This window comes from Macrotis lagotis, chromosome 1 (genome assembly GCF_037893015.1).
Source record: "Macrotis lagotis isolate mMagLag1 chromosome 1, bilby.v1.9.chrom.fasta, whole genome shotgun sequence".
Taxonomy (NCBI): Eukaryota; Metazoa; Chordata; class Mammalia; order Peramelemorphia; family Peramelidae; genus Macrotis; species Macrotis lagotis.
In genome coordinates this window covers 875999119-876025030 of record NC_133658.1, presented here as the reverse complement: position 1 = coordinate 876025030, position 25912 = coordinate 875999119, and the positions used below count along the sequence as shown (strand labels likewise).

The following is a 25912-nucleotide window of genomic DNA, read 5'->3' as shown; positions in this document are numbered from 1 at the left end:
TAGAGGTGCTAACCCCAAGAAGGAAAAAGAAAACTGAGACCCAGGGAGGATTTTTTCATTTTTTTATTGTTACTATTTTTTGTTTTGAAATAGCATTTTCCCCAGTTCCACAAGGAGACAATTTTTAACATTCATTTAAATTTTTTTTGAGCTCCAATTTTTCTTCCTCCCTCCCTCCCTTACCACCCCTTCCTCAAGCCAGTAAGTTATTTAATATGGGTTATATATGCAATAGGCAATATATGCAATGGTGTAAAACATTTCCATATTCATCACATTGCAAAGGAAGAAACAGACCAAAAAATGAAAAGAAGAAAGTGAAAATAGTAGACTTCTATTTGCAATTCAGACTCCATCTGCTGCTGCTGTTGCGCTCTCTCTCTCTCTCTCTCTCTCTCTGGATGTGGATAACATTTTCCACTATGGGTCCTTGTTGAGGGAGGTTTTTTTTAATAATTGAAAAGATTAGTGAAAATAAAGATGAAAAATTTCCCATCCAAATCTGAGCCCCTGAAACCTGTCTATAGCCATTCCCCCAAAGGGGTATAAGGACCCCAAGGACTAGATGATCTGCAAAGTCTCTTCCAATTTCCAATGAATTGATGGCACATTTTCCAGCTTGTTCCTACCTACACTGGAAGGAAAAAACTCCTTCACAATGTCCAGGAGCTCAGACCAAAATTACAACTTCTCTCCTATAAACCATAGGTCTCCTTTAGGGACTCAAGTCTCCCTGTCCAGTGGGGAATTATAATAAAGAGTAATAAACTCTGATTGGATAAAGTCTTAGGTCAACTCCATCCCCAGTGGCTACTGAATACATCACTGGATTTAGAACTGGGAAGGACCTTAGAAAGTCATATACTCTAATTCTGTCCCACCACCTTTTTTTTCCTGGAAGGGAAGTTGAGACCCTGAAAGTAATTTGCCCAAGGTCACACAGATTTCAAGTATCAGAATCTAGATTTGAACTCAGGTCTAACTGAGTACTCTAACTAAAGATATCATGTTTTCCTTAAACTTGTCTCCTTTTCTTTCAAGCCCTTTGCCCAGCTCTGGAGAAGCCCTGATTGGTCAGGGGGTGACCAGTAGGCTTTCACCTCATCCTGGTGGCCTGGGGAATGGCCACCTTAGCAACAGTCACAGACCGATGATCCAGATGTCCTAACCACAGTCTTCCCTTCCCTCTTGGATAGTTTCAGAGCCAAGGAAAATAACCAGAAGGGATAGCCATGAGCTCTTCTGAGGATGGAAAGAAAAGGGAGCTAGGTTTTGATGGGACTCAAGATGAACCTGAGGTCAAGCCCAAGCCCAAGCCCAGGTCTTAAGGGTTACAGAGGGGCCAGGGGTGGGGGAATCAAGGAGTGTTTGGATTTTGTTCTGAGTCACATTTTATTCTTTTCCTGCTGTTTTATCGGCCTTGATTTGGGTATCTAGCCAAATTCTGGAGGAGAGGAGGGGCCTTCACTCTGATAGCTTGGTTGGCAGTGGTGGGGCCATCTGGTGGTCACTGATGAGACGGCTAGTGGGACTAGGAAAAATCAGCCCCCCCCCCCATTTCCAGGACAAAAACCAAAAGCAATCTTTGGGAGTTAGATTTAACCTAGAACTATTCGATTTGAGAGTCAGAAGAGACCTCATTACAAAGATTTGGAAATTGAGAGGTTGTCCATCAATTGGGGAATGGCTGAACAACTTGTGGTCTATGAATGAAATATTATTGTGCTATAAGAAATAATGAGGGGCGGCTTAGTGGCGCAGTGGATAGAGCACTGGCTCTGGAGTCAGGAGTACCTGAGTTCAAAACCATCCCCAGGCACTTAATAATTACCTAGCTGTGTGGCCTTCAGCAAGCCACTTAACCCCATTGCCTTGAAAAAAAAAATGAGCTAGCATCAGAAAAACCCGGGAAGATTTGTATGAACTGATGTTGAATGAAGTGGACAGAACCAGAACACTATACCCAGAAACTGCAATATTGTTTGATGATCAACTATGATTGACTTGGTTCTTCTCAACTGTACAATGATCACCAAGACAATTCCAAAAGACTAGTCATGGAAAATGCTATCCACATCCAGAGAGAACTATGGGGTCTCAATGTAAAGCAGGCTCATCTCTTCATTCTCTCCTTCCTTTTTTTCTTCCTTCTTTGAGTCTTGTGCAAAATGACTAATATGGGAATGTTTTACACAATTGCTCATGTATAACCTTTATCAGATTTCTTGCTTTCTTGGGGAGGGGGAGGGAAAAAAATTTGGGGCTCAAAATCTTTCAAATAATGACTGTTGAAACCTGTATTTACATAGAATTAGAAAAAATAAAATCCTATTAAATCAAATTTAAAAAGCAAGTTCAATTCATATCCAAAAGAAACCCTTCCACCAACTTTATTCTCTTGCCAAACAACTTCCGCTCATTGTTAGAAAGTTTGTCCTGACCCCAAGATTAAATCGCCTTCTTGGCAACCCACTCATAGCTGGGGTTAAGTAACCCTTCTATATAGCTGAAGGGAACAACCCTCACATAGCTGAAAGCCCTCCAGTCATCATTACCCTCACTCCCATAAATGAGTCCAACCAACCTGTCTTATCTGCCAGAGACCATAGTGAACATCTAAGTAGAAATCCTCTTTCTCAGGGGGTCATCCAGCCTCTGCTCAGACACATCCAGTAATGAGAAACTCATTGTAACTCAAGGAGAACTCTGTATGGGTTGGCTTCCATGACCTTGGTAAGCCCTTCCAACTCTTTCAAGTTCTGTGATTCTGAGATGATTCCTGAGGCAACTCTTTTGAACAACTCCCAAGGTTTACATGGGATGGGTATGTGTTTAAAATGTTCAATCTTAACTCACTTTCTGTTATTTCTGTCGTCAGGGGCTGGGTAATCAATCAACAAGCTAGGTAGGCATTGTCCTAAATAATCCCTCTTGAATGAATAAATGAGAAAATTTATTAAGCACTTACTATGTCAAGTTCTGGGGGTACAATTAGAAAAAAGGAGACAGTCCCTGCTCTCAGAGAGCTCACAACTGAAGACAACATATAAAGAACAGTTTAGCTGCAAGGAAGATGAAGGCTCCAGAAATCCTAAGGACACAGATAGAAGGAAACAGGCAAGACCCAGACATCTATAGGGTATACCAGCAGGCCAGATGGCAGTGTCTGGGGGTGGGGTGTGTATCTGGAGGCAACAGCTATTAGAATAAACACCAAGACCTAAAGGACCTTAGGTTTTATCACTATGTCAAATGGGAAGACTTGGTGATCCTCCATCTTAACCAAAACAATAACTTTCAGGTTATCCAAGTGTTATATGAATAGACATATCTGTTGCTCAAAGTAGGGAGCCAGAAGGGTCCAAGTCTATCATTGCTGGAAAGTAGAGTGGGCTTGAGGTGAATTTCAGTGACCAGCCACAAATGGGGGAGAGGGAAAGGTCACTGGCAGGAAAGCTAAGGGAGAAGGATCTCCATCTGGTCCTTAATTGGAGGGTCATCTCCCTCCACTGTCCACCAATCTTTCAGAAGGGATCATCTCCCTGAGAGACCGTTGAATACTTGAAGATGTCCCTGCCCATTCCACATTTCTTGTTCAAAATCAACATTCTGTTTACAGGATGAAAGAATTTCAGGTCAGCAGTAGAGTCAGACAAAACACCCAACTGGATTTGTCCAAAGTCAGACTGTTTTAATATCTGTAATGGCCAGAATCCTTATCTAATATGGATTCCACATATTGGGTCTGGATAAGTTTTGTTGTTGGGCTGTTTCAGTCGTATTTAATTGTTGTGACTCTATCTGGGGTTTTCTTGGCAGAGACTAAAATGATTTGCCTTTTCCTTCTCCAGCTCATTTTACAGATGAGGCAAACAGGGCCACATAGTTAATGTGTCTGAGGCCAAATATGAACTCATGGTGCCCATTGGACAAGCTAGACATGGTTAATATTCCTCCTAAAGTATAAAGATCAGAACTAAGTGCATTACTCTACAAAGGGGGTCTGGCAGGGAAAGGACACAGTGGGGTTGTGACCTTCCTGATCCTTCTCTTTAAGTAGCCTAGGATCTCTTTAGCTTTCTTGCTGACCATCTCCTATCATTTATTTGTACAGACCTCCATATGCTTTTTCAGATAAACTACTGCTTAACCATATCTCACTTACTTGGTCCTTGTGACATTGATTTTTTGAACCCTTATGTAAGCCTTGACATTTATTGCTATTACACTCTATCTGATTCTATTTGGTCCTATGCTCTACTCTGTTGAATTATTTTTCTGATCCTGCCTGCCCATTCATCAGGTTAGCTCTTACCCTCCCAGTATAGGGTCATCTCTGCCTCCCTTTTGTTTTCACCAGTCCGGCCCCTGTTCTCACTTCTGCTGGTCCCCACCCACAGACAGGTGCTGGAGGGACCCAAAGGCAGCCCGATGTTGGTTCAACATTGACTGGCCCCGATGATGATAGTAAGCGCCATTTCTAAATGTTTCACAAGGCACTTTCCTCACAACAACCCTGTGAGGTAGGTCGTGCTGCAAGTATTATTGTCCAATAGTTTACAGAAAAGGAAACTGAGGCTTGTGGAGGGGAAATGAGCTGTGAGTTTGCAGAGTTGAATATTTTGCAGAACTGACCCTAGAATCCAAGTGTCCTCACTCTCAGTCTAAGGTTCTCTTCGGTGGACCACGTCTGGGGGTCAGTGGACCGGGGGTCACACTTGCTGTTCTGCTGAGGTTCAGGACAAAGGAGAGGTGGAGGCAGAGGCAGAAGAGGAGACATCCTGAGCAAGGGGCTACTGGTTAGGGCCAGGGTCTCACATAAGACCAGATATCCAGGAAAATAAGGCAAATTTATTCAGTCTGTCAATAGTGGCTTTGAAAGTCAGCTGCATCTGACTCTCCATGAACCCTTGTCTGTGGATAAAAAACTAAACTATTTCCAAGGTAAGGTAAGGAAATTAAGCTGGTTTGGGATAGGGCAGGGGGTGATGTCCAGGAAGGAATTCAATGCCTTTGGGGGTGGCTCAAGTTGCCCCAGCCCCCAAATCTCAGTCAAGGATGAAGGGCTCAGGTCCTTGAGAAGTGTTGGCAATCCCATGCCATGTACAGTGTTGCTACCAAGATGCATAAATAGATGAGGTGGGGAGGGGGGGGCTCAGACCTCCACCCCAGGAATGTCCCCAGGATCCAGGGCTACCTCAGGACAGAGGCTGTCTTGGGGGTGGCCAGGATGGGCTGATGAAGTGGGGGCCAGGGTGTTCGTTGTTGGGCCAACTCTTGTTCAAGCCGCTTGAAGAATTTTTTGGATACTTTCTTCCGGCACAGGTATCGGAAACACCTGGGGATCCACTGGTCAAAGATACACTGCAGGAAGAAAAATGAAGATTTCTGAGTTTCCCCACCAAAACCTGTTTCTCCATCAGCCTTGTATACTGGTCCTATCTTCCCTACCCCCTTCAATTTCCTCTACTCTTGTCCCTTCCCGGAGTTTGATCTCAAAAGGGATGGGTTTGAGTTCTAGTCTTGCTACTTAGCAATTATAAGACTCTGGGTCCACTCTGAATCTTAGTATCATCTTCTTTTATCAGTTTTCTGAGTGGTCACCTCCAGATACTCTCCCCCACTTTCACCCAACACACTAAACATGCCCTACAGGTCCTCAGGCACCTCTAGCATGAACGAGGCCACGAAGTTGAGGGCAGCCAAGCCAAGTAGCAGGAGCTTGAACTGGGTATCCTTGATGTCCTTCAGGGTCAGCCAGTTCAGCAGGAAGGCTGGTGGGCCGAAGAGGAGCATGACCAGGATGGTGGCCAGGGCAAACAAGGTCAAGAGGAAAAGCACTGGGTGGATGGGGAAGAAAGGTGAGATTATGATCCCATTAACCTCTTATTGGTACACAGTTGTTTGTATGTCATCTTTCCCTCTCTGAGGGCAAGGACTTTTTTAGTATCCTCAGTGCTTAACACACAGCAGATGTGTTTGTTGACTGACTCTGAGGACCTTGAGGATGACTGGGGGAGGGGGGAGGTAAGGGGAATGGTGAGGTTGGAAAAGGCCCCTGCTCTTCCCTGAAGGTAGGGAAGATCCCTAGAAGACCCAAGATCCCTCTCTTCTACCATCCTTCCTTGCCTGCCCAGGCCTCACCATTTGTGTAGAGTGGGCGACGGAAAGGGGGTCCCTTAGATATTGTCACGGCCAGCGTGAGGTACTGGAAACCTGAGAGGCAGAAAATTACGGTGTTCTCGTAGTTGGGCAGGTTCTGGGCCCCTGACATTGTTCTATTTAACGGCACAAACCTGTAGGGGCAGGGAGGAGGGGAGGAAAGGAAGGATGCTTAAAGGTTAGGAATATGCCAGATTTGGTGTGAAGATCTGCAAAGGGCCAAGCCACCCACCTCCCAGAGCAGCCCCTCTGAGAGATCTCTATTGATGCCAGATCTCAATCTGCTTTTTGGAGGCTTCTGTTTCTTGGGGCCAAACAGAAAAAGTTTAATCTCTCTTTCAAATTCCTGAAGATAGCTGTCATGGCCCACTTCCATGCCTCTCCTCCCTTAGCTTTCTCTTCTCTTGGCTAGATGCCTCCATTCCTTTTAACTGATTTTTGTGTGGCATTAAAATTCAGAAATGAAATCTTATTCTATGCCCTTTGCCTAGGGCATATATTTCTTTCTTCTGGACATTACCCAACTTGTCTGTGCTCTTCCATATGTAGAAGGTACCATATTCCCCCCCTCAGGGATTCAACCATATTTCCCAAAGGAGTGACCACACTGAGAACCTGGAGATGGAAGAAGGACTAGGGCCTCACCAGGGCTGGGAGATGGTGATGAAGTAGCCACTGAGCTGGATGGTCGCAACCAGAGCAGTCTGTAGGAGGAGGCTGCCCAGGACGGCCACACGGAGTAGGGCTCCTGGGGGCCGAGAGACCCCCAACTCTGAGGAAGGTCCTGTGAAACTCATTAGTACTGCGACTGAAGTTGTGATGGCCAAGTCAATGAAGAGAAACTGTAGGTCACCTAGATTAGTACTGATCTGGGGGAGAGGCAATTGGGAAGTTAATGGCATCAATCAGTCAACTGATGAGAATGTATTGAACCTCTTATTATTTGTACCATAAAAAGGAGTCAGTAGTATTTATCTACACAAAAAGTGCAGTCTCTATCCTCAAGTTACATTCCATGTAGATTACTATGTAGGTAAGAGAAGGAATTCTTACCCTGGGAAATGAGTATTCTAGATAGAATGGAAGTTCTCGGAGGCAAGAACTATTTTGTTTCTGCTTTTGTATCCTAGACTTGAGCACAGGGCTTTCATTTGTTATGACCAAATATATCAGAATATAAATACATCAGAACCTTGACAAAGTCTTGTTGATTGACTGATTGATTGATGATGAGTCCAGAAACCTAACCTTGGACCAGTACCATTCATCACTTTTTGTCCCCTCTTCTTGTCATCCTCAGCTGGAAGACCTGGTCATCAATATGGTTTCTTCATTATATAAGAAACTTTACAGATTCTTAATTGCCTCTAGAATAAAATACAATGTCCTTTTTGGGGGGGAGATTTACGAGTCCTTCACAATCTGGCTCTAGACTATCTTCCCAGACCACAATTTCGTATTATTCCCCCTAATATATATATATATATATATAATTTACATTCTAGTCATACCATTATTCATTTGATGTCATGGTCTTCTTCAGTTATGAAGGACAACAACAAAATAGCATGACTTCCACAATATATACCTCCCATCCATCTCCCACCTCCATGCTTTTGGATTTTTCATGCTTGCAAGGTGCTATTTCTTTATCTCTGCCTCCTAGAATCCCTTGTTCATTTAAGGATCACTTGAGGTCACCTCTCCCCCTGGTGTCTTTCCTGACTCCCCTAATCCCACCGCTGCCAAAAATCATCAGCTATCTATTTCATCTATATTTTGTATTTCTTTCACTCCATTAGAATGTAGGCTCCCTGAGGCCAGGAACTGTGCTTATTTTTGTCATTGAACACCTAGAACGCCTGAACAATGCTCAGAACACAGTAGGTAATTAATAAATCTTTGCTGAACTGAATTTAGATTGAATAGCTGAAGAAGCTTCTGATGGGGGGAGTGGAGACACAACAACTGCCCTCAGGGAGCCCCCTGTCTAAAGAGTGGAAGTAAGCCCACAACTACACAGCATAAACTAGCCAAATTCTTATGGAAATAGAAACTTGAAATTCTGGAATGAATGGAGCCATTAAAGCTTGTAGTTTGGGGAAGCTTCCTGGAGGTCAGTTTCAAGCATGTTCTTAGAATTGTCTTGACAGAATACAAGTTGAGAAGAATTAGCTAATGGGGAACTGAAGGGGGAGACCCTGCTCCCCTCTTCCTTCATACTCACAGTGTACAACAGTAGGACAGAGATGAACTGGATGAAGCTATAGAGGGCCATGTACTGGAAAATGCAGAAGGAGGTGACCAGGGAGCAACGCCCTTCCCTGTGATGTAGGGGGGAAAACACAAACAATGAAAGGTTTTAGGGCTCTGAGAGGAGGGGAAGGAAAGACCCCACTAGGGTCAACTGAAAGCCTACCCTGGCTGTCATCTTGGGGTCTGTCTTTGGGGAAGACGCCCTCCCTCTGCAGGGGCTCAACAGGGCTGGTGTTAGATCTTTTTCATTACTATTAACAATAACGCAACACATCCCAATACACTTTTTCTGGTATAAAAAGCTTTGTTTGTATCCACCTACACTGTAGTCTGAAAGGACCTCAATGATAAGAGGTTATCGATTTATTCTTAAACCATTTCTGTGAGTCTCACCCAGACACATGAAATGACATGGGTAAGTCTTATTATCACAGAATGATAATATAATTATATTATTATAGAAGAGTAAAACTCATATAATCGTGAAATAAATAATAGTAATAATAATGATGATAAAAATCAGCACTGGATTTGTTGAATGTGATTAAAAGTGATTTAGATGGCTAAGATCCAAGGATGTTATCAAAAGTCCCTCCATGGGGAACACTTGCCTGAACCATGCTAACAGAATGCTACCAGACATTACATATAAAAGAATATCAGGTTGTCCTTGAACCATTTCTATCTGAACTCCATCAAGAAATAAATGAGATAATAATAAAATACTATCTATAAATCATGAACTTGCCATTTCATTGATGTGAAAACTCCCTCTCTAGAGGCAAGCTGCCACTGGGCAAGAACTAGAGAATCTTAGAGAGTAGTTTCAGACTTTTGAGATATTTAAGTTAAGAAAGTTTTAATTTAGACTTGGCTAAATTAGTTGTCCAGTCATATAGCACTGAGAGTCAGATGTAGAATAACCCAATTCTAGATTCTATATTTGATAGACCAGTTTTTTCCTCCTCTATGGTCCTTGACTTAAAATTCAGTTCTCTTCTATTTCACCATGCTCGCTTCTCTTTTCAACTCCAATTTTTGGTCTACATGGTGTAGAACTGGGGGTAAAAGGACATCCCTTACTGGGCCTGAGGGATCAGAGTCTTATTGGGACCTTAGAATAGCCTCAGCACTAATGACATCACCTGGATTGATGGTTGTCCTCCATTCCCAAAGAGGCCCAAAATGGTATCACTGTATTGGAGTCAAGTTGTTTGGCTGATTGGATCAATGTGAGCTCAGAATGCTCTACCATGGGCACAGATAGGCCATGTGAGCATTTGGGGTAGATTCCTAAATTCCTACATTCCTTGAGTTTCCTTAGATCTCCCAGATCACTTCTGATTTCAGGCTATATCTTCTGTATCCCTAATATTTACATGATGTCTCCCCCATTGGAGTATAAACTCCTTTAGGACAGGGACCTTGTTTCTGTCTTTCTTTGTATTCCCATTGCTTAGGACAGTGTCTGGCTTAATGAAAGCTGACTAAATGATCAGTGATCCCCTTCCAAAGTTTGAGAGAGCCAAGAGTTTTCTGAAAGTAAAAATAGTATGATAGAAAGTCATGTTTATTACTGGGCTCTTGGCCCTTTGAGGGGGATTTCCTTAGAGATAAGGGACTGGCAATAGTGCTTACACCTAATGAACCTCAAATAAATCATCCCTTGCTTTCTCCCCTCACCAAGTATTTTCCTGCCGCTTCCAAAGGTCTCTTTCCCATGGTACCACTCACCTGATCACCTTAGGTACACACTCAATGTTGGTGATCTGGGAGGTGAAAGGTGATGCCACTGAAGCCTCAGCCTCTGACAGGGAGATGCCCACATCAGCTGCCTTCAGGGCCCCACAGTCATTGGCCCCATCACCACACATGCCCACACAGTAGCTGCCAAGGAAAGGATGTGGACTGTCAATATGTCTTGTCCTATCCCAGAAGGTCTGCCCAGCTAGGTGAAGGGAGTAGATCAATCCCAAGGTAGGCTTGGGGCAAGGGTGAGCTGGGTTAGAGAGGTGTGGAGCTTTCTTCAGAGGTCCAGGCCAAAACTCAAGAGGTAGCATGGATTCCCCCAAGCATGGACAATTTTCAAGTCAAGCTCTCCACACCCCCAGTCCCCAAGGTGGGGTTCACAGTAACAGAACCATCAGGGATGGCTGAGACAAGACCTTGAGAGTTGGGAAGGCCTTTGGAGGAAATCTGGCCATAGAACAGAAACCAAGAGAATTGGAAGTGTCCCATGACAGAGAGATCAGATTTGTTTTGTTCCCAGAAGATAGAACTAGGAATAGGAGGGAGATCTAGAGGAGGTAGGTTTTAATCTGAAATAGGGAAGACCTTGCTAGAATGAAGTGAGATGAACCAAAGAAACTATCATAGAACAATTTGGAAGACTTAAGAATAATGCAATAAACAAAGATAACTGGAGGATCCAAGAAGAAGTCTGCTCCCCACCTCCTGCCAGGGAGGTGATGGACTTTAAACAGATGAGAAGGCAACACTTTGGACAAAACCGATGTAGGAATTCATTTTACTTGACTATGAATAGTCATCTCAATTGTTTTTCCCTTTCTTTTTTTTAGTGGAGTAGAGGATTGGAGAGGCTTATAATTGGAAAGCTTAAAATTTAAATTTAAAATTAAATTCAAATTTTTATTATTTTTTTAAAAGAATATCATTTTAATACTGGGAGCTATCTCAAAATAAAATGGGAGACTTCAGAAAGATATAAGATCACTCTTTAAATAGAGATGAGATTGACTACTTGTTGGGGATACTATTGAAAGAATTCTCATTCAGGAAGACAGCAAACTAAACATCCTCTGGGGTCCCTTCTTTTTTTTCTTTAAGATATTTTTTCAAGGCAATGGGGTTAAGTGGCTTGCCCAAGCCCACATGGCTAGGTAATTACTAAGTGTCTCTGGGGTCCCTTCTAAGGCTGAATTTTTGTGATTCCTAGATCATCCATCCACCTTAGACAAGTCACTTAACTTGGTGGGAGGGGGAAAAGGGAGATCAATTTCCTTATTTATAAAATGAATGGGTTGGATTAGATAGTCTCAAGACCCCTAGACTTATACTATAAAATGAGAAGAGATTTGATAGACCAAAAAAAATTTGAGCTAAAAGGCCTCTGGGGAGGTAAGGGTGGGGTCTTCTAATCTAATCTGTTTATTTTACAATGGGAAAAATTGAAGCCCAAGGAGTAAAAATAATCTAAACCCTACCTGAAATATTTAGTCCATTCCCCTTCCTATGAGGGATACCCTGAGAAGAGAAGAAACTTGCCCAGGGGTTGGGAGGAGGAGGGAGGGGTTTGGGGGGGTGGAAATCTATCATTTACTGCCATCCTAGAGGTCACTTACTTCAGGTTTCGAAAGCCGCACACCAGCTGGGTCTTCTGTTCTGGTGTCATCCGAGCAAAGATGGTACCCTGCAGCAGAATCTAGAGGGTGGCAAGAATGGGTATGGCAGCTGCCCGGGAAGGGTAGGGAGGAAGAGGGAGAAGGTGACACACCCCATTCCAGAGGGCTTAGTGGGAAGGGAGTTTAGGAACCACCTGGGATCCAACCCTGAGATTCAGAAAATGTCACATAGCAGGTGGAGTTGAGATATGAACCAAGGAAACACCAGAATGGTTTTCAGAGATTGGGGGGGGGGGGGGAGCAGTACCTTGGGCAAAAGTTCAGGGAAATGATCCAAAACCACAGCAAACACCTTCCCGTTCAGTGCTAGGTGGCAGTGCTTCTCAGTCGGCTCCACAATGAACCCTTTATGCTGAAATGGGTCTCTGTGAGATTCCAGTGAGACTCCAGAGCTCAGGTGTCCCAAGCTTCTGGGTCCTTCTGCCCCAGCCTCTGGGGAGCTACATTTTCATGGGTACCCCATTCATCAGGGAATGGTTGAATAGGGGGTATGGGGTTAAGGAGCCTCAGGAGTCAAAGTCCACCCCCTGCTTCTAGGCCCACTTCCTTCCAGAACATCAGCTCAGGGAAGGGAAGGAAGGCTGGGATGGCCAGAAGACTTACTTCAGTTTGTCCCCCAACAGGGGAGGCCTCAAAGGGCACGAATTTGATTGAAGCTGGTTTGCCATGAGCAGGGGCTGAGGCTTGGACAAACACCACTGGCTCTTGGGGCCTCACCATGCCACAGGCCCGAGACACATTAACTGCAGTCAACATGTTGTCCCCTGGGGGTAGGAAGAGGGTAGGTAGGGTGGACCAGAGTCAGAAGAAGATCCAGGAACTACTACCTGAACTCTAGGTGGCTACGAGGAGGGAAGTGGAGCTACAGATAAGGCAAACTAAGTCCCTAGGGGCTGCTCTTCTCTGGGCTGCTGCCCCTTGGGACCCTCCCTAGGCCCAGCATTCATGCACCTGTGACCATGACCGTGCGGATGTTGGCCCTGCGCAGGGTGTCGATGGTGGGAGCTGTCTCTGGTTTCAGCACATTCTTCATCACCAAGAGGCCCAACAGAGTCATCCCACTCTCCACTTCTGTCCTGGGGAGAAAAGAGGGGATGGTCAGCCCAAGCGCAAAGGTCAGAGGGGGCCCGGAGCCTCCCTGTAGCACAGGGGAAGGAGCACTAGGGTCCTGAAGTCCTGTTAGCTGAGAGATATTAGTCAATCAATAACCAAGCATTGATTAATCACCTACCAGGTTCTGAGTCTCAGTGTCTCCATCTGGGAAAATGGGTAATAGAATTCTTATACTCCCGCCCCTCCTGGGGATTCTGGAGGTCAGGCGAGGGAGAAATTGAAGCTTTGGCTCAAGCTCTACCTTTTTCCTGAAGCCTTTTCTAGCCCCTTCTCCTCCCGTGGGAACCCCTCTCCCAGACAACCTGGTGTTCATATTATATCTTTTCTGTCTCCCCTAAGAGAAGGGAAGCTCCCTGAGGGTGAGGGGCTCTTTCAATTCTGTGGTATATATGATTAATTAACATATGAATTTGTAATATAAACTGTATTAATATAATTAATTTGTTGATTGATTGATTGTAATGACTTGCAAAAGGACAAACAAATAGCAGGGTTCCTCTACTACATTAATGAACATCATGGACAAATGCTGTAGATGGAATCCAGGCACAGGGTCCCAGGCACCATGGATTTAAAGCAGGAATGAACTTCCAAAGTTATCTTGGTTCAACCTCCCTCTGATCTAGGACTGGAAGGAACCCTCCAGGGCATCTAATCTGACTTCCTCATTTAATAGATGAGGAAACCGTCTATTCCGTGCCAAGCAAATATAATTTCCATCAACAATGGGAGCCTGGTGGGCCTAGGTCGACCAAGGCAAATCCAACAATTGCTGGGCTAATAGCAAAAATCATGAAGTGTGGCCATGTGTGAATGGATGCGAAGGAGGCAAACTAATGATGAAATAAGATTGAAGGCCCATGGATGAATTTCCCAAGAGCAGATCCTAGGACTCAGGATTGGAAGAGACCTTGAAGGGTTTTCCTCTTTTGACCTCAATTTCTGTTCTCTATAAAATGAGATGGGATTAGATAGATCCCTTGGATCACAAGGGGCATTTAGAGATCACCTGGTTCAACCCCAGATCACTTAAATGAGTCCTAGAACAAAAGAACCAAGGAAAAGCTTAGAGGGTTGTGGATTGATTTAGACATGGATGACAAGTCACATCTGCAGCAGGAGTTGAGATCTGCAATGAAGGAGAGCTTGCCCACCCTTGGGAGATTAGAAATCAATGGAAGATTTGAAGAAAGTAAGGGTGAGGAATGTTTCTTGGGGGTACCTCACCTGGTTAGCTGCTGAGCCTTCTCCAAGGTAGAAGCAATAAGCAGGGGTTTGAAGGCCAGGGCCAGAACCCGGAATCCATCCGACGTGTAGTGCTGGAGTATTTGGAAGAAATCTGGAGGTACTGGAGAAACAGGGGTGACTGATATCATTAGGGGTGCAGGTCACCCAGCTGGCAGGGTGGGAGGGGATCAAATGCTCTTCTAAGGGGATATTGGGAGGGGTGGGTTAAGAATTAAGAGGAATTAGAATTAGAGTTTGAGGCCCTTTGGTTGGGGACAGGGATTTGGGGAATAGCAGTGGTCTGAGACCCTGAACCCAAAGAATACTTGGGCAAACTTCAAGGCTTGATTTTCCACTGCTCATTATAGGACTAGAGAGCCTGGGAATCCACTGGGAGAAAGTTCTGAACCACCAACCCTCTGGGTTTGGGGAGTGAAACTTGGCAGGCTCAGGAGGCAGTGGGGGTAAGGGTGATAATGTTCTATTTCACCTGTCTCTGGGGTACAGAGACCAGCCACCATCTCAGGGGCCCCCTTCATGTAAGCCTCTGGCGGGGCTCCCCCATGCCTCACGACCACCACACTCATCCGCTGCAAGGCTGATGAGAAGGGGAAGCGGCAAAGGATGCCGATGGGCTCCAGGGGCTCCTGCAGGAACCAAGAAAAGCCAGGTGAGCATTGCCCTCCATCCCTCCCTTGCCCCGTCCCACTCCAGTTAGCCCACCCAGCTTACTGTCCCTTGCAGCTGCTCCTCCAGGGGTGGGGGCTTCATCACAGCCATCACCTTGGTCCCAAATGCTAAGGTCTCTGATCCCTCTTCTTCCAGGAACTGGAAATAGGCAAAAAAAGTCACAGATGAGGTTGTCACTAGGTGGGCATGGCCAAGGTGATAGGCAAACGGGGACAGCAGCTAACCCCTTGGCCAATGGAAACTGAGTAAGGAAGGCTTGGGGTTGAACTTGGAAGTTTCTTTGAAGACAGAGACGAACAGTGGAATGGTGGATGATGCTAAGATACAAACAAATAATAACAGCTCCATCTCTGCAATGTTTGAAGCCCACCAGACCTTCATTAGAACAACCCTTTTGGAGGGGGATGATCACAAAGGCTCTGTGCAGCTAAACTTGGATAACTTTGGGGATGTCTTCAAAAGAGAATTCCCCTGAAAGTGACCTATCAAAGCTGGTTGTTTTAATGTGGCTTCTGAATTAAAAAAAACCCAACAACATTTATGCAGATGGAAGCATACTTATTTTTTGACTTTGTTTTTCTTGAGATTTTTGGGGGGTCTGTGTTGTCTTTCACAGAATGACTCACATGGAAATGTGTTTTGCATGACTACATCATATATATCAAATTGCTTGCCTTCTCAGTGAGGGAAGCAGGGGAGGGAGAGAATTTGAAACTCAAAATTTTAAAAATTAATGTAAAAATTGTTTTTCCAACTATTTGGGGGAAAATAAAATACTAAAAATTTTTTTTAATGTATTTGTGTCAGGGAAGCTAGGTGGCACAGTGGATAGAGCACTGGCCCTGGAGTCAGGAGGACCTGAGTTCAAATCCGGCCTCAGACACTCAAGTGATTACCTAGCTGTGTGACCTTGGGCAAGCCACTTAACCCCATTGCCTTACAAAAATCTTAAAAAAAAAATGTATTTGTGTTGTTAATTTTCAAATTTTTATTTCTTCTTCATACCCTTCAGAGAATTGAAAGTGCCTACAAGTAGAGGTTGGAAAAGCAGTTTGAAAAACATCACCAATGATGGCAAGTTAAATTTTAAAGGTTTAAAAATTAGTTCAATTGAATTTCTATTGGCAGAGTGCTACTGGCCTATCTTGTATAGGTCCCCAAAGTTAGCCAAGCTTGAAGGTACACAAGAACTTTATATTCTACCTAAGTCAGTACCCCCATTTTACAGATGAAGCTCAAGAGGTTAAGGGACTTTCCCAAGACCACATAGTGAGGACGTAGCAGAGTTAAGCATCCTGATCTCACATCAAATGCTTTTTACAACAGGGACCCTTGCTTCCCACCTCAACCCAATCCCTTTTTATTGATCTGACTGGAGATGAGCTCATCAGAGACAGAGCATAGAGGTTGGACAGACTGCTCTTACCCAGCCAGTAGACTCCACCATTTTGAGGTCAATGGGGTCCCCAATGGGCTGGTCATTTAGCAAGGAGATGGAATGACAGGAGGCCAGGGCAGTGAACAGGGGACCTCCGAGGAGCTGCCGTGGGTCTGGGAGCAGGGACAGGAAATCGTGACCTTTCAAGGGGAGCACACCCCAAACATCCAGGCCTTCCTCTGTCAATGTGCCTGTCTGGAGAGGGGTGGGGAAGTAGGGAAGATCAGAATTTTATCTCCATGATTAAATGAGATGAAAAGTGGGAGAATTATGACCCCCATTTTGCAGTAGAGGAAGCTGAGGAGAAGGAACTTGCCCAGCAAGAAGCAGCTGTTAAGTGGACTGGATTCAAATTCAGTCCAGGTCTTCTGACTCCAAAACAGGTTCCCCAATCCTTTGACCTTTCTCAGTCCCCTGAGTCTTTTGAAGTCTTTCTACAAGCCTTCAAGACCCAGCTCTGACCACAGCCTCCCTCATCCCTGTCCTCCTTGTATCCTGGTAAGAAATGAGCCTTCCTTCCTTGGAGTTCATACCGAAAATGTGGACCAGAGACTAACATAATTCGGTTGGGAAGTGAGAACCACAGGATGTCAGAGCTGTGAGGACCCTTAGTACACATATTATGAGAATTGGGAGGGTCCTTAGAACACAGAATGTCAGAGTTGGGAGGGTCCTTAGAACACAGGATATCAGAGTTGAGAGGGAACAAAGGACATAGAATTTTAGGACCAGAATAAAGCTTAGAATGAAAAATAACAGTTGTAAGAGACCTTAGAGCAGAGCTGGAAAGGACTTTAGAATGTCAAAGCTGGTACAATCATAAAAACCTAGGCTGTCAGAGCTCACTGTTTATCACAGGCTATAATGAGACTTTGACAAAGAGGGTAGAGATACTATCCTATCTAAGCCTGTAGTGGTAGTAGTGGTGGTAGTAGTAGTAGTAGTAATAGTAGTAGTAGTAGTAGTAGTAGTAAATATTACAATAATAACACAACAATGGCCACCTCTCTGATCTTTTAAGATGTCCAAAGTCCATTGCTTTCACTATGGCCCTGGGGCCTTTGAGTTAAATACTTCAGGTGCCTCTCCTGCAGAGTGCTGTGTATACAGCAGGTGTCTAATGAATGTCTATTAGATTACATCTGCTTAGCCCTACCTCATCTACACTTCCCTTGCCCCCCCCACTCCCCTTTCCAGACCTGGGCTCCAGGCTCCTTCCTACCTTGTCAAAGCAGACCAACCGCAGCTTGGCCCCCAGATTGATGCGAGGTGGGCTAATACAGAAGATTTTATGTTTCTTGAGGCGATTCTGAGCATAGATGATGCCAACTGTCATGGCAGCTGGGAGTGCTGGAGGTACCACCACTGTCACCAGGTCTAGGGACCGCTTTACAATCTCCTCTACTGTTACCTGAAGGATGGGTAAGTGACTCAGGTGTGAATACCTGGTATGAGGTGATCTCACCCCCCCAGTATCACCTTTGCTCTTGCCTCTCCTTCCTTCTGTTCAGATTTTAAAACCTAAGGTTCTTCATAACTAAGGATCTAGAGGGTACCTGGGATGTCAACTAATCTAATCCTCTCACTTTAAAGATGAGAAAACTGAGACCCAGAGAGGGGAAGTTACTTGCCCAAGGTCACACAGCCAGTAAGCAATAGACCCAAGTTCTGTGATTCCAGATTCAGTATTCTTTTTGTCCCTGGGGTTGTTTGGCTAATAGGGCAGGTAAGAGGATGGGAAGGAGGAGAAGTGTATTCTCAATCCCTATCCCTATTCTTGTAGGGATCCCAAAGTACTTTGCCCATGGGAAAATGACTGGAGCTTCATAAGACCTCTAGAACAATGGAGAAAAGTGGCAGGGTGGGCTGTGGTATGGTAGCAAGGCCCAGGAAGGGGACACATACACAAAAGATAAGAAACAACTTCCATGAACCCAGTTCAGGAAGAGTATGAACTGCTTCATAACAAAAGGCATCTTTGGAGGAACAAGAATATTGAGAAAGAGAAAGGCTCAGGGGAAAAAATGGCAGCCCTGAACTGAACTGGGCCTTCTAAGGGGACTGGAATTCCAACTAGGAAAGGAGCCCAAATACATCCCTCTCCTGCTCCCCTCCCCAGAAATATCTCACCTGGTTGTGGATTAAGATCACGATGCTATAGATGGTGCCTATGGCAGCTAGAAGGAGAGAGATCAAAGAGAGGCCATGAGACAGAGTTGAGGAAGGGGTAGAACAGAGATGTTCAGAGATCAGGACACTTACCCAGAATAAAGAGAAAGAACACAAACTTGAGGGCATCCCTGTAGAATTTGAAGTTGATGGGTTTGGGATGAAGGATGGAGCTAACCAGGTCCCCTTTTGCTGTACAAAATCCTGGACAGGGATAAGAGACGGGGACCTCATCTCTGGTCCTGCCCAATACCACTGTGCTCTCCACATCCCCACCTTGACCATGGGAGGAGAATTGGGTCCCAGCCACAGCTTGGGGAGGCAAGCTCTGCTAGTGGTAGATTGCCCAGACAACTGTCCCTGTGGCAGAGGGAGGCTTCCTCCCTCATTTATCTCCCTTCCTCATACCTGTCCGGGTCACCACTGCCAAGACTTCAGCTCCCATGTAGGCCTTGGCTTGCAAGATGAGTGTCCCACAGAAGATTGTGTGTCGGCGGTGCTCCTCAGAGGAGTAGGGAGTGGGACCACTAGGGAGTGGGGTCTTCATCACCGGCACGCTCTCCCCTGTGGGGGAGACTCATATGATGACTGTGTGTGTAACGGGTAAAGGGGCAGGGGGACAAGGAAGAAGGATAGGAGAAAGAGAAAAGAGAAAGAGAGAGAGAGAGAGAGAGAGAGAGAGAGAGAGAGAGAGAGAGAGAGAGAGAGAGAGAAAAGAGAACACAGAGACAAAGACAGGAGAAGGAGAAAAAGAAATCTTAGCCCACACCCAATCCCTCACTTGGTTCCCCCCAAGATGCACTTGGATGAAAGGTAGGCAATGGATTTGAAATCAGAAGACCTGGGTCCAAACCCCAACTCTGCCACTTATTTAACCTATATGTTGTTATTGTCTTCCCTGTCTTTGTCTCCTCATCCATAAAATGAAGGACTTGGAGAAGATGATCTCTAGTCTCCTTCCCAGCTCTGACATTCTGAGTTCTAAGAGCCCTCCCTGCTCCGATATCCTCTAAATTATTTCCTGATACTCTTCCAGGTCCCCCAGGAGTTGGCTGGGAGTTTAGGGGACAGTGTTGGGGGAAGGTCAAGGCCCTCCTCACCTGTCAGCATACTCTCATTGACCATGCACTCTCCTGAGAGAAGGGCAGCATCGCAGGGTACCAGCATACCATTGGGAGGGAGCACCAAGCAGTCTCCAGGCACCAGCTCCATGGAATTGACCAGCACATTTTCTGCAATGATGGGTACTTTAGCTCTGGTCCCCTCCCACCCCATTTGCTTTTGTCCCACCACAACTCAGGACATCAAATCAACAAATTCACGCTATACTTTCAGAGCACTGTGAGATGAGGCAGGGAAAATGGATGGAGAGATACAAGGTTCCCTAAATCCTTCTTCCCTGAGGCTTCCTTGGCTGGCTCCCTCCCATCCCAGTAGGGTGTAATCACTATGAAGATAGGGGTTTGATTTGTCTTTGTATCTTTAGGACTTTGGACAGTGCTTAGCATGGAGCAGACAGTTATTAAAAGCCTATTGAGTGGACGTGAATCCTGGGGCTCAGGGTTTACAAGGAGGCCCCTCTCTGCCATCTCACCTCCGCTAGCCCGGCGTACTGTCACACTCATGGTCATCTTCACCATGTTTTGCAGAGTCTGGCTTTGCTGAAACCGAAAAGGGAGAGAGGTGATATGAGGAACCCCTTCAATGTCCACCTTCCTCATCCCCATTACCCACCTCTCCAAGCATAGCCTAGTACCCACCTTCCTGGTCTCATAGAGGGCCAGGATGATGGAGATGATGGAGATGAGGAAGATGCAACCAGCATAATAGTAGTAGGCATCCCAGAGCCACAAGGTGATGCTGAAAGCCTGGAATACGTAGAATGGATTCAGCACCTAGTTGGGAAGAGAGACAGAGGAAGGTGGGTCAAGTGGAACAGCTAAGTTGCAAGCTCGACCTTGGACCACCAGGGGACAGCAATGAGTCATTCTTAACTCCATCTAGTCAGGAAAACCAACTTCCTGCCCTCCAAATATCCATTCAAAAGGCATTTATTAAACCCTGTGCAAGGAGGAGGGGAAAATACAAAAACAGAAACAGAAAAGCAAAGGGATAGGATGGAGACAAAGAGAATTCTAGTTGACAATATTATGAGATTGGGAGATTATGAGAACCAAGACCATAGTGAGACAAAAAGGAAACCAGCTACAGCCATCAAGGAGGATTTCCTGAAGGAAAAATGACATCTCAGTCTTCAAAAATAAGCAAGACTTCAACAGGGATAAATATAATGTGAAAAGAACCATAGAAATGGGAGCTACAAAGGGTCTTCCAGATTGGTATCTAGTCTGATACTTATTTTAGAAGAAGAAACTAATGCCAAGAAATGGAAAGGGTCTTCCAAAGTCAAAGTCTAGAATTGAAACTTGACTTCCTAGGCCTTTGTGGGATCATTGCTTTCCCTTATTCATCTGTCTCTGGTTGGAACTCTTCCTTTGATATCACCATATTACCAACCTCACATTACAATACGGTAGCCTGAGGCCAAAACCTGAGGGAGGACAAATCCCTCTCCCAACATTACTCAGCTAGTCAGGGCCAGAGCTGAGATTAGCACTAACCATTGCCCTTCCTATCAGGCTACTGTGTCTCTATGGGTAAGGGCTGACTCCTACCTCATCCACCAGAAGTCGAGCATATGATTTGACTGGCACATCAATCAGATTAAGGCCATATATCGTCTTTCTGTTGGAAAGAAGGGGAAAGTCAAAGAGGAAGTGATCTCCACTCTGCCCTACTCCTTTGATAATGAACATGAATTGATCATGGATTATAGTTCCAGAGCTAAAAGGGCCCTTTGATTTCATCTAATCCAAACCCTTACTTTGCAGATGAGGAAACTGAGGCCCACAAAGGGAAAAGAACTTCTCCAATGTTATAGAGCTAGTAAATTATTTTTTAGTTTGTTCCAATTACATGCAAACCTGGTTTTCAACATTTATCTTTCTGCAAGCTTTAGAGTTTTTCCTAATTTCCTCCCTTTTTTCCTAATGAAGTTTAGAAAGAAAGCCCTTTAACTTGTAAAACATTTTTTCCTAATATCCCCCTTACCCTTCCCTTCCATGGCATCTAAGAATCTGATATAAACTATAACTGTACAATTGATAGATCTAGTAAGTTGTGAAGGTAGGATCTGAATCCAGTATCTTAGATTCCAACATATATCATGCTACGTTCCCAGTGACACAAAGCCCCTATTTTACTAAGATAGAAAGTAAAGCTCAGTGCAGGTGGGAGTGGGGAAGCCTACTTTATGTCCTGGTCCTGGGGGCTGAGTCCAGTGCTGGAACGATGAAGGTCTTCACAGGTCCTGTTCTCATCTAGCACACTGAGGGGAGAGGTATGAGGAAGAGAGTCAAGGCTCAGACCCTGAAGGCCACCACTAAATCCCATTCCCTGTATCTACAGGCACATCACTAAAAATAACAGTTCTTGTTTCTGCAACAATTTAAAATTTTTCAAAAGTCTTTCCTCACCTTTGAGGTAAGTGGTGGCCCAAGTTTATTGTGTCCATTTTTCAGATGAGAAAATTGAGTCCCAGAGGGCTTAAGAGACCCAGTCAAGGTTACATAACTTAGGGAACCTCAGGTCTCCTCACTCCAACATTCTTTCCCACTACACTCCAAACCCCTGCACCAGTTGTTCTCCCTGGCAGCTTGCTTCTTTCCAGGTCATTCCTAGAAGGGGTCCTTAACTCTTTATCTGCTTGGTCCACAACTGTAGGCTCACCTGACACGGCGGAAAGCCTTCTGAGTCTCAATCCATACATATCGAACACCTTCAAATACATAATACCGCACGATGTTTTCCTGGTAGAGAGAGGGACAAAAGCTGTATCAGAGACCCTTAGAAGGAGACTGGAGGGCCTGGGTTCTTGGCAAAGGAGGAGGGAGGTAGAAGTCAAAAGCAGCATGAGGCAAGAGGGGAAGGGGATGTGGATAAGACAGGGGTCAATAGTTACCTCCTCTTTCCTGTAGAGTTGGATGGTGTCTCTCCAGGTTTCCTCCTCTGAAATCCCCACTGCCATGTGGTTCCTTCCATCTTCTTCCAGCCTCCAATCCCATCGGCCTTCCTGGGTTGGATTCAGGCTACAGAAGATGAAATGTCCTGCTACCTCCTTCCCCACTGGGGAGGCTGAGACAGAAGGAGGCTGAGGCTATTGAAAGGTGGGAGAGCCCTAAAGGCTCATTCCAAAATCATCCAAAACAGCCCCATATTTAGGGGGAGAGAAGGAAGGTTCAATGGGGGGGGGGGGATTCAATGAGAGGGATTCCCTGGGGGAAGAGGGAAGGGATATTCATTCTCCTCACCTGCCCTCACTGATAACCTCAGTTTGAACTCGGGTGGTGAAAAGTTGTCCAAACTGATCCTAGAATACAAAATCCATGGTAGAGTGCTGGGATATTCTCTCCCCCAACCCTTTTCCCCATCTATTCCCAGCCCTGCAGGATCTCCCCTCCCCAGTGCCTTCCTGCCTTTGGCTCACACCTTCACCACCACCATGGCCCTGTGCTCAACCATTGGTTGTAGTCATTTGATTTTTCTATGGGGGTATAACTTATGAATAAGAATGGCAATACCAGTCAAAAAACTAGGGCTTTTTTTAGCTTGTTTTACAAAGAAAAGGACTTTCTCTCTAAACTTCAAAATCATAGAAATGTATGATCATTATGATTATGATTAATTTTTAAAAACCTGTATCCCAGATTCAAAGAGCTTTACAGTGTACATAGCATTTTTCTTATAATCTGTGAGGTTATAAGTGGGAAAAATATTGTCCCCATTTTACGGATGAGGAAACCAAGGCTTATTGAGGGACAGCTTGCCCATTGTTGAATAAAATTAGTTCATGAAGCTTGAGGGCTAGAAACGTGGTCTCTCAAGAGATCCATCTAGTTCACTGCTTTCATCTTATAGATGAAGGAATTGAGAACTACATCCTCCTACACCAACTTCCAGCAAAGCAGGAAGAAGCTTACCTTGATGATCAACCAGTCAGCCTGCTGTAAGGGGCAGGGGGTGCACTTGGCCTTGACCTCAAGCTGGGGTTTCCAATGGAAGATCAACAGCAGGATACCAGCAGTCAGCAGGGCACCCACATGGCAAAGGCCAGTCCGCCACAGGCTTTGCTGGTAGCCATTTACCTCCTGGCGAGAGGGAGTTGGGAAATGGAAGCTCCTAAATCACTTCTCTGCCCCTATCCCTTGGGGGTGATCTGGTTATTCTAAGCTAGGATGGAGGGATGTGGAGAAGGCAGGCTTGGGGGTGGAGAGTTTGACTCAGGACCCTTCCTGAGTAGGCCCAGTGAAGGAGATGGGGGCTGAGGGAAGACTTTCCTAGAGTAAGGCCCTTGTCTCCCCCCCCCCCGCTGCCCCCCTCTCCAACACTTACTACACAGGCCTTGGCTGGACTCCGGGGCAAAGTTCCATAGTGAGGCAGAAGACTGTCCAATCGCTGTCTGTGAATTGGGGAGAGAAATCCAGCATCACTCTGATCCTTGGCCCCTCCTTTCTCCAAATTACCAATTCTCCCACCCTTCCTTCCCTTCCTGCTAACTCTCCTTGACTCATACAGAAGGGGATACCCCCTTCACATCATGGGTGTGTAGTTGAGTTGCTGCACTCTTCCCTTATTTCTTTCTTTTTTGAAGTAATCAGGGTTAAGTGACTTGCCCAAGGTCACACAATGAGTAGGTATCAAGTTTCTGAGGTCAAATTTGAACTCAGATCCTCCTGACTCCAGGTCTGGTGTCACTGTACCACCTTGCTACCCTAGGAGCTGAAAACACTTAGGCCAGACCTTTTATTTTACAAGAGAGGCAATGGAGGAATAAGAAATAAACTTGCCTGAAATGAGAGCTGATTCAAAATGCTCTTTTATATCCCACACTTGGAAACACTTTTTGGGGGGTAGGGTGGGTAATGGGAGGGCATTCTAGGTTGTCAACTCATACCCCAAAATGTGGTCCCTGAACTTCTCTGGCATGCCCCACCCCTCAGGTCAGCTCTTCTCAATCTCCATCCACACCCCATGGGTCCAGATTTCCTAAGCGGAGGCCCTTTGAGATTATATATGTATCTTGCCAATTCAGGTGAGGGTGTGGAGAATGGAAAAAAAAGTCACTATTATGTGCTTCCCCTGGCTCTGCCTTTACATTCTTAGAATTTCTTCTCCCCTCCCCTTCCGCAATCAATGAATCCAGGAACCAGAGACTTCCATGACCCCTTCAGAGCAAGCCCAGGGCTTGAGCCACTAGTAGTAGCTCCCTGGACTCTCAAGGCTGTTGACCTCTTAAGGACCTCACTTTCCTCTCCAGAAGGTGAGAAGGTCAGAACTAGGAGGGTCTTTGGATCATAAAATGATGGAGCTAGGAGGGACCTTAAAACACAGAATGTCAAAACTGGGAGACCTCAGAACATAGAATGTTGGTGATAGAAAGACCCTTAGCACCCAGAAGGTCAGAATTTCAAAAAAAAAAAGAGGGATCATCTAACTTCTTCATTTGATAGATGGGGAAACAGACCTAGAGAAAGACAATTTGCTCAAGACTTAGCAAATAACAAAGAGAGTGTTGAAATCCTTTTCTTCTGCCTCTCAGTCCTTGGATAACTCATCTTTTTTTTAAAAAACATTCATATACCACAACTTGTTCAGCCATTCCCCAGTTGATGGGCATCCCATCAATTTTCAATTCTTTGCCACCACAAAAAGATGCTATGAATATCTTTTATACATGTAAATCTTCCTCCCCCCTTTTTAAAATATTTCTTTGGGATACAGACTTAGCCGTGGTATTCCTGGATCAAAGGGTATGCACAGTTTAATTGCCCTTTGGACATTGTTCCAGATTGCTCTCCAGAATGGTTGGATCAATCCACAACTCCAACAATGCATTCGTGTCCTAGGGATATCTCTAATAATAGTCCAAGATCAAGAAGCATCTCTGTTCTGGAGTCAGATACTAACACACAGGATGCAAGCTAGTTAGACTGGATTCCTCCCATCAGGAGAATGCTTAGATGGACAGAAATGGATTCATAAATATAGCCACCATTGCCAAAGGAAAACTACCTTCCCCAGTGTTTAACTTCAAGAGTTTACTAGTAAAAGGTCTGTATATACTGGTTTGGCACATTTCTGAACAGCTGTAGCTTCCCTCTGTCTATCTTGACATGAAAACTCAGAGAAGACCCCTGCCTCTGCCTTGGTGAAGGCCATGACCAATTTCCTCAGGGGCAGCTATGTGCATGTGCTTTTGTTTGTCAGACCATGAACAAGCCCTGGGACCCAGGATGACAGTGATGTGGCAGACACACCTTCCCTTGTATTTTTTTTTTCTTGGTGGGCAAAGTGTCCCCTATGCATTTGTATAATG

The 25912-nt window shown here is 45.1% G+C and overlaps 1 protein-coding gene across 1 annotated transcript in view; it reads right to left on the bottom strand.

Annotated features, from left to right (window-relative positions):
• Positions 1-2936: 2936 nt before the first annotated feature.
• Positions 2937-25912, bottom strand: part of ATP13A2 (ATPase cation transporting 13A2) — a 34712-nt gene continuing 11736 nt past the window's right edge. Inside the window, exons 2-29 of the mRNA XM_074218296.1 lie at positions 23929-23995; positions 23517-23684; positions 22848-22906; positions 22499-22625; positions 22267-22346; positions 21788-21865; positions 21153-21222; positions 20238-20372; positions 20072-20138; positions 19578-19709; positions 18886-19041; positions 18571-18681; positions 18439-18485; positions 17531-17719; positions 16297-16503; positions 14913-15008; positions 14671-14827; positions 14181-14301; positions 12792-12916; positions 12444-12604; positions 12088-12192; positions 11781-11860; positions 10153-10305; positions 8390-8486; positions 6808-7031; positions 6145-6296; positions 5668-5840; positions 2937-5364 (exon numbers count right to left, since the gene is read on the bottom strand). Coding sequence (XP_074074397.1) covers positions 5194-5364; positions 5668-5840; positions 6145-6296; positions 6808-7031; positions 8390-8486; positions 10153-10305; positions 11781-11860; positions 12088-12192; positions 12444-12604; positions 12792-12916; positions 14181-14301; positions 14671-14827; positions 14913-15008; positions 16297-16503; positions 17531-17719; positions 18439-18485; positions 18571-18681; positions 18886-19041; positions 19578-19709; positions 20072-20138; positions 20238-20372; positions 21153-21222; positions 21788-21865; positions 22267-22346; positions 22499-22625; positions 22848-22906; positions 23517-23684; positions 23929-23995 — 3508 coding nt within the window. The 3' untranslated portion in view covers positions 2937-5193. The remainder of the gene's footprint in view (positions 5365-5667; positions 5841-6144; positions 6297-6807; positions 7032-8389; positions 8487-10152; positions 10306-11780; positions 11861-12087; positions 12193-12443; positions 12605-12791; positions 12917-14180; positions 14302-14670; positions 14828-14912; positions 15009-16296; positions 16504-17530; positions 17720-18438; positions 18486-18570; positions 18682-18885; positions 19042-19577; positions 19710-20071; positions 20139-20237; positions 20373-21152; positions 21223-21787; positions 21866-22266; positions 22347-22498; positions 22626-22847; positions 22907-23516; positions 23685-23928; positions 23996-25912) is intronic.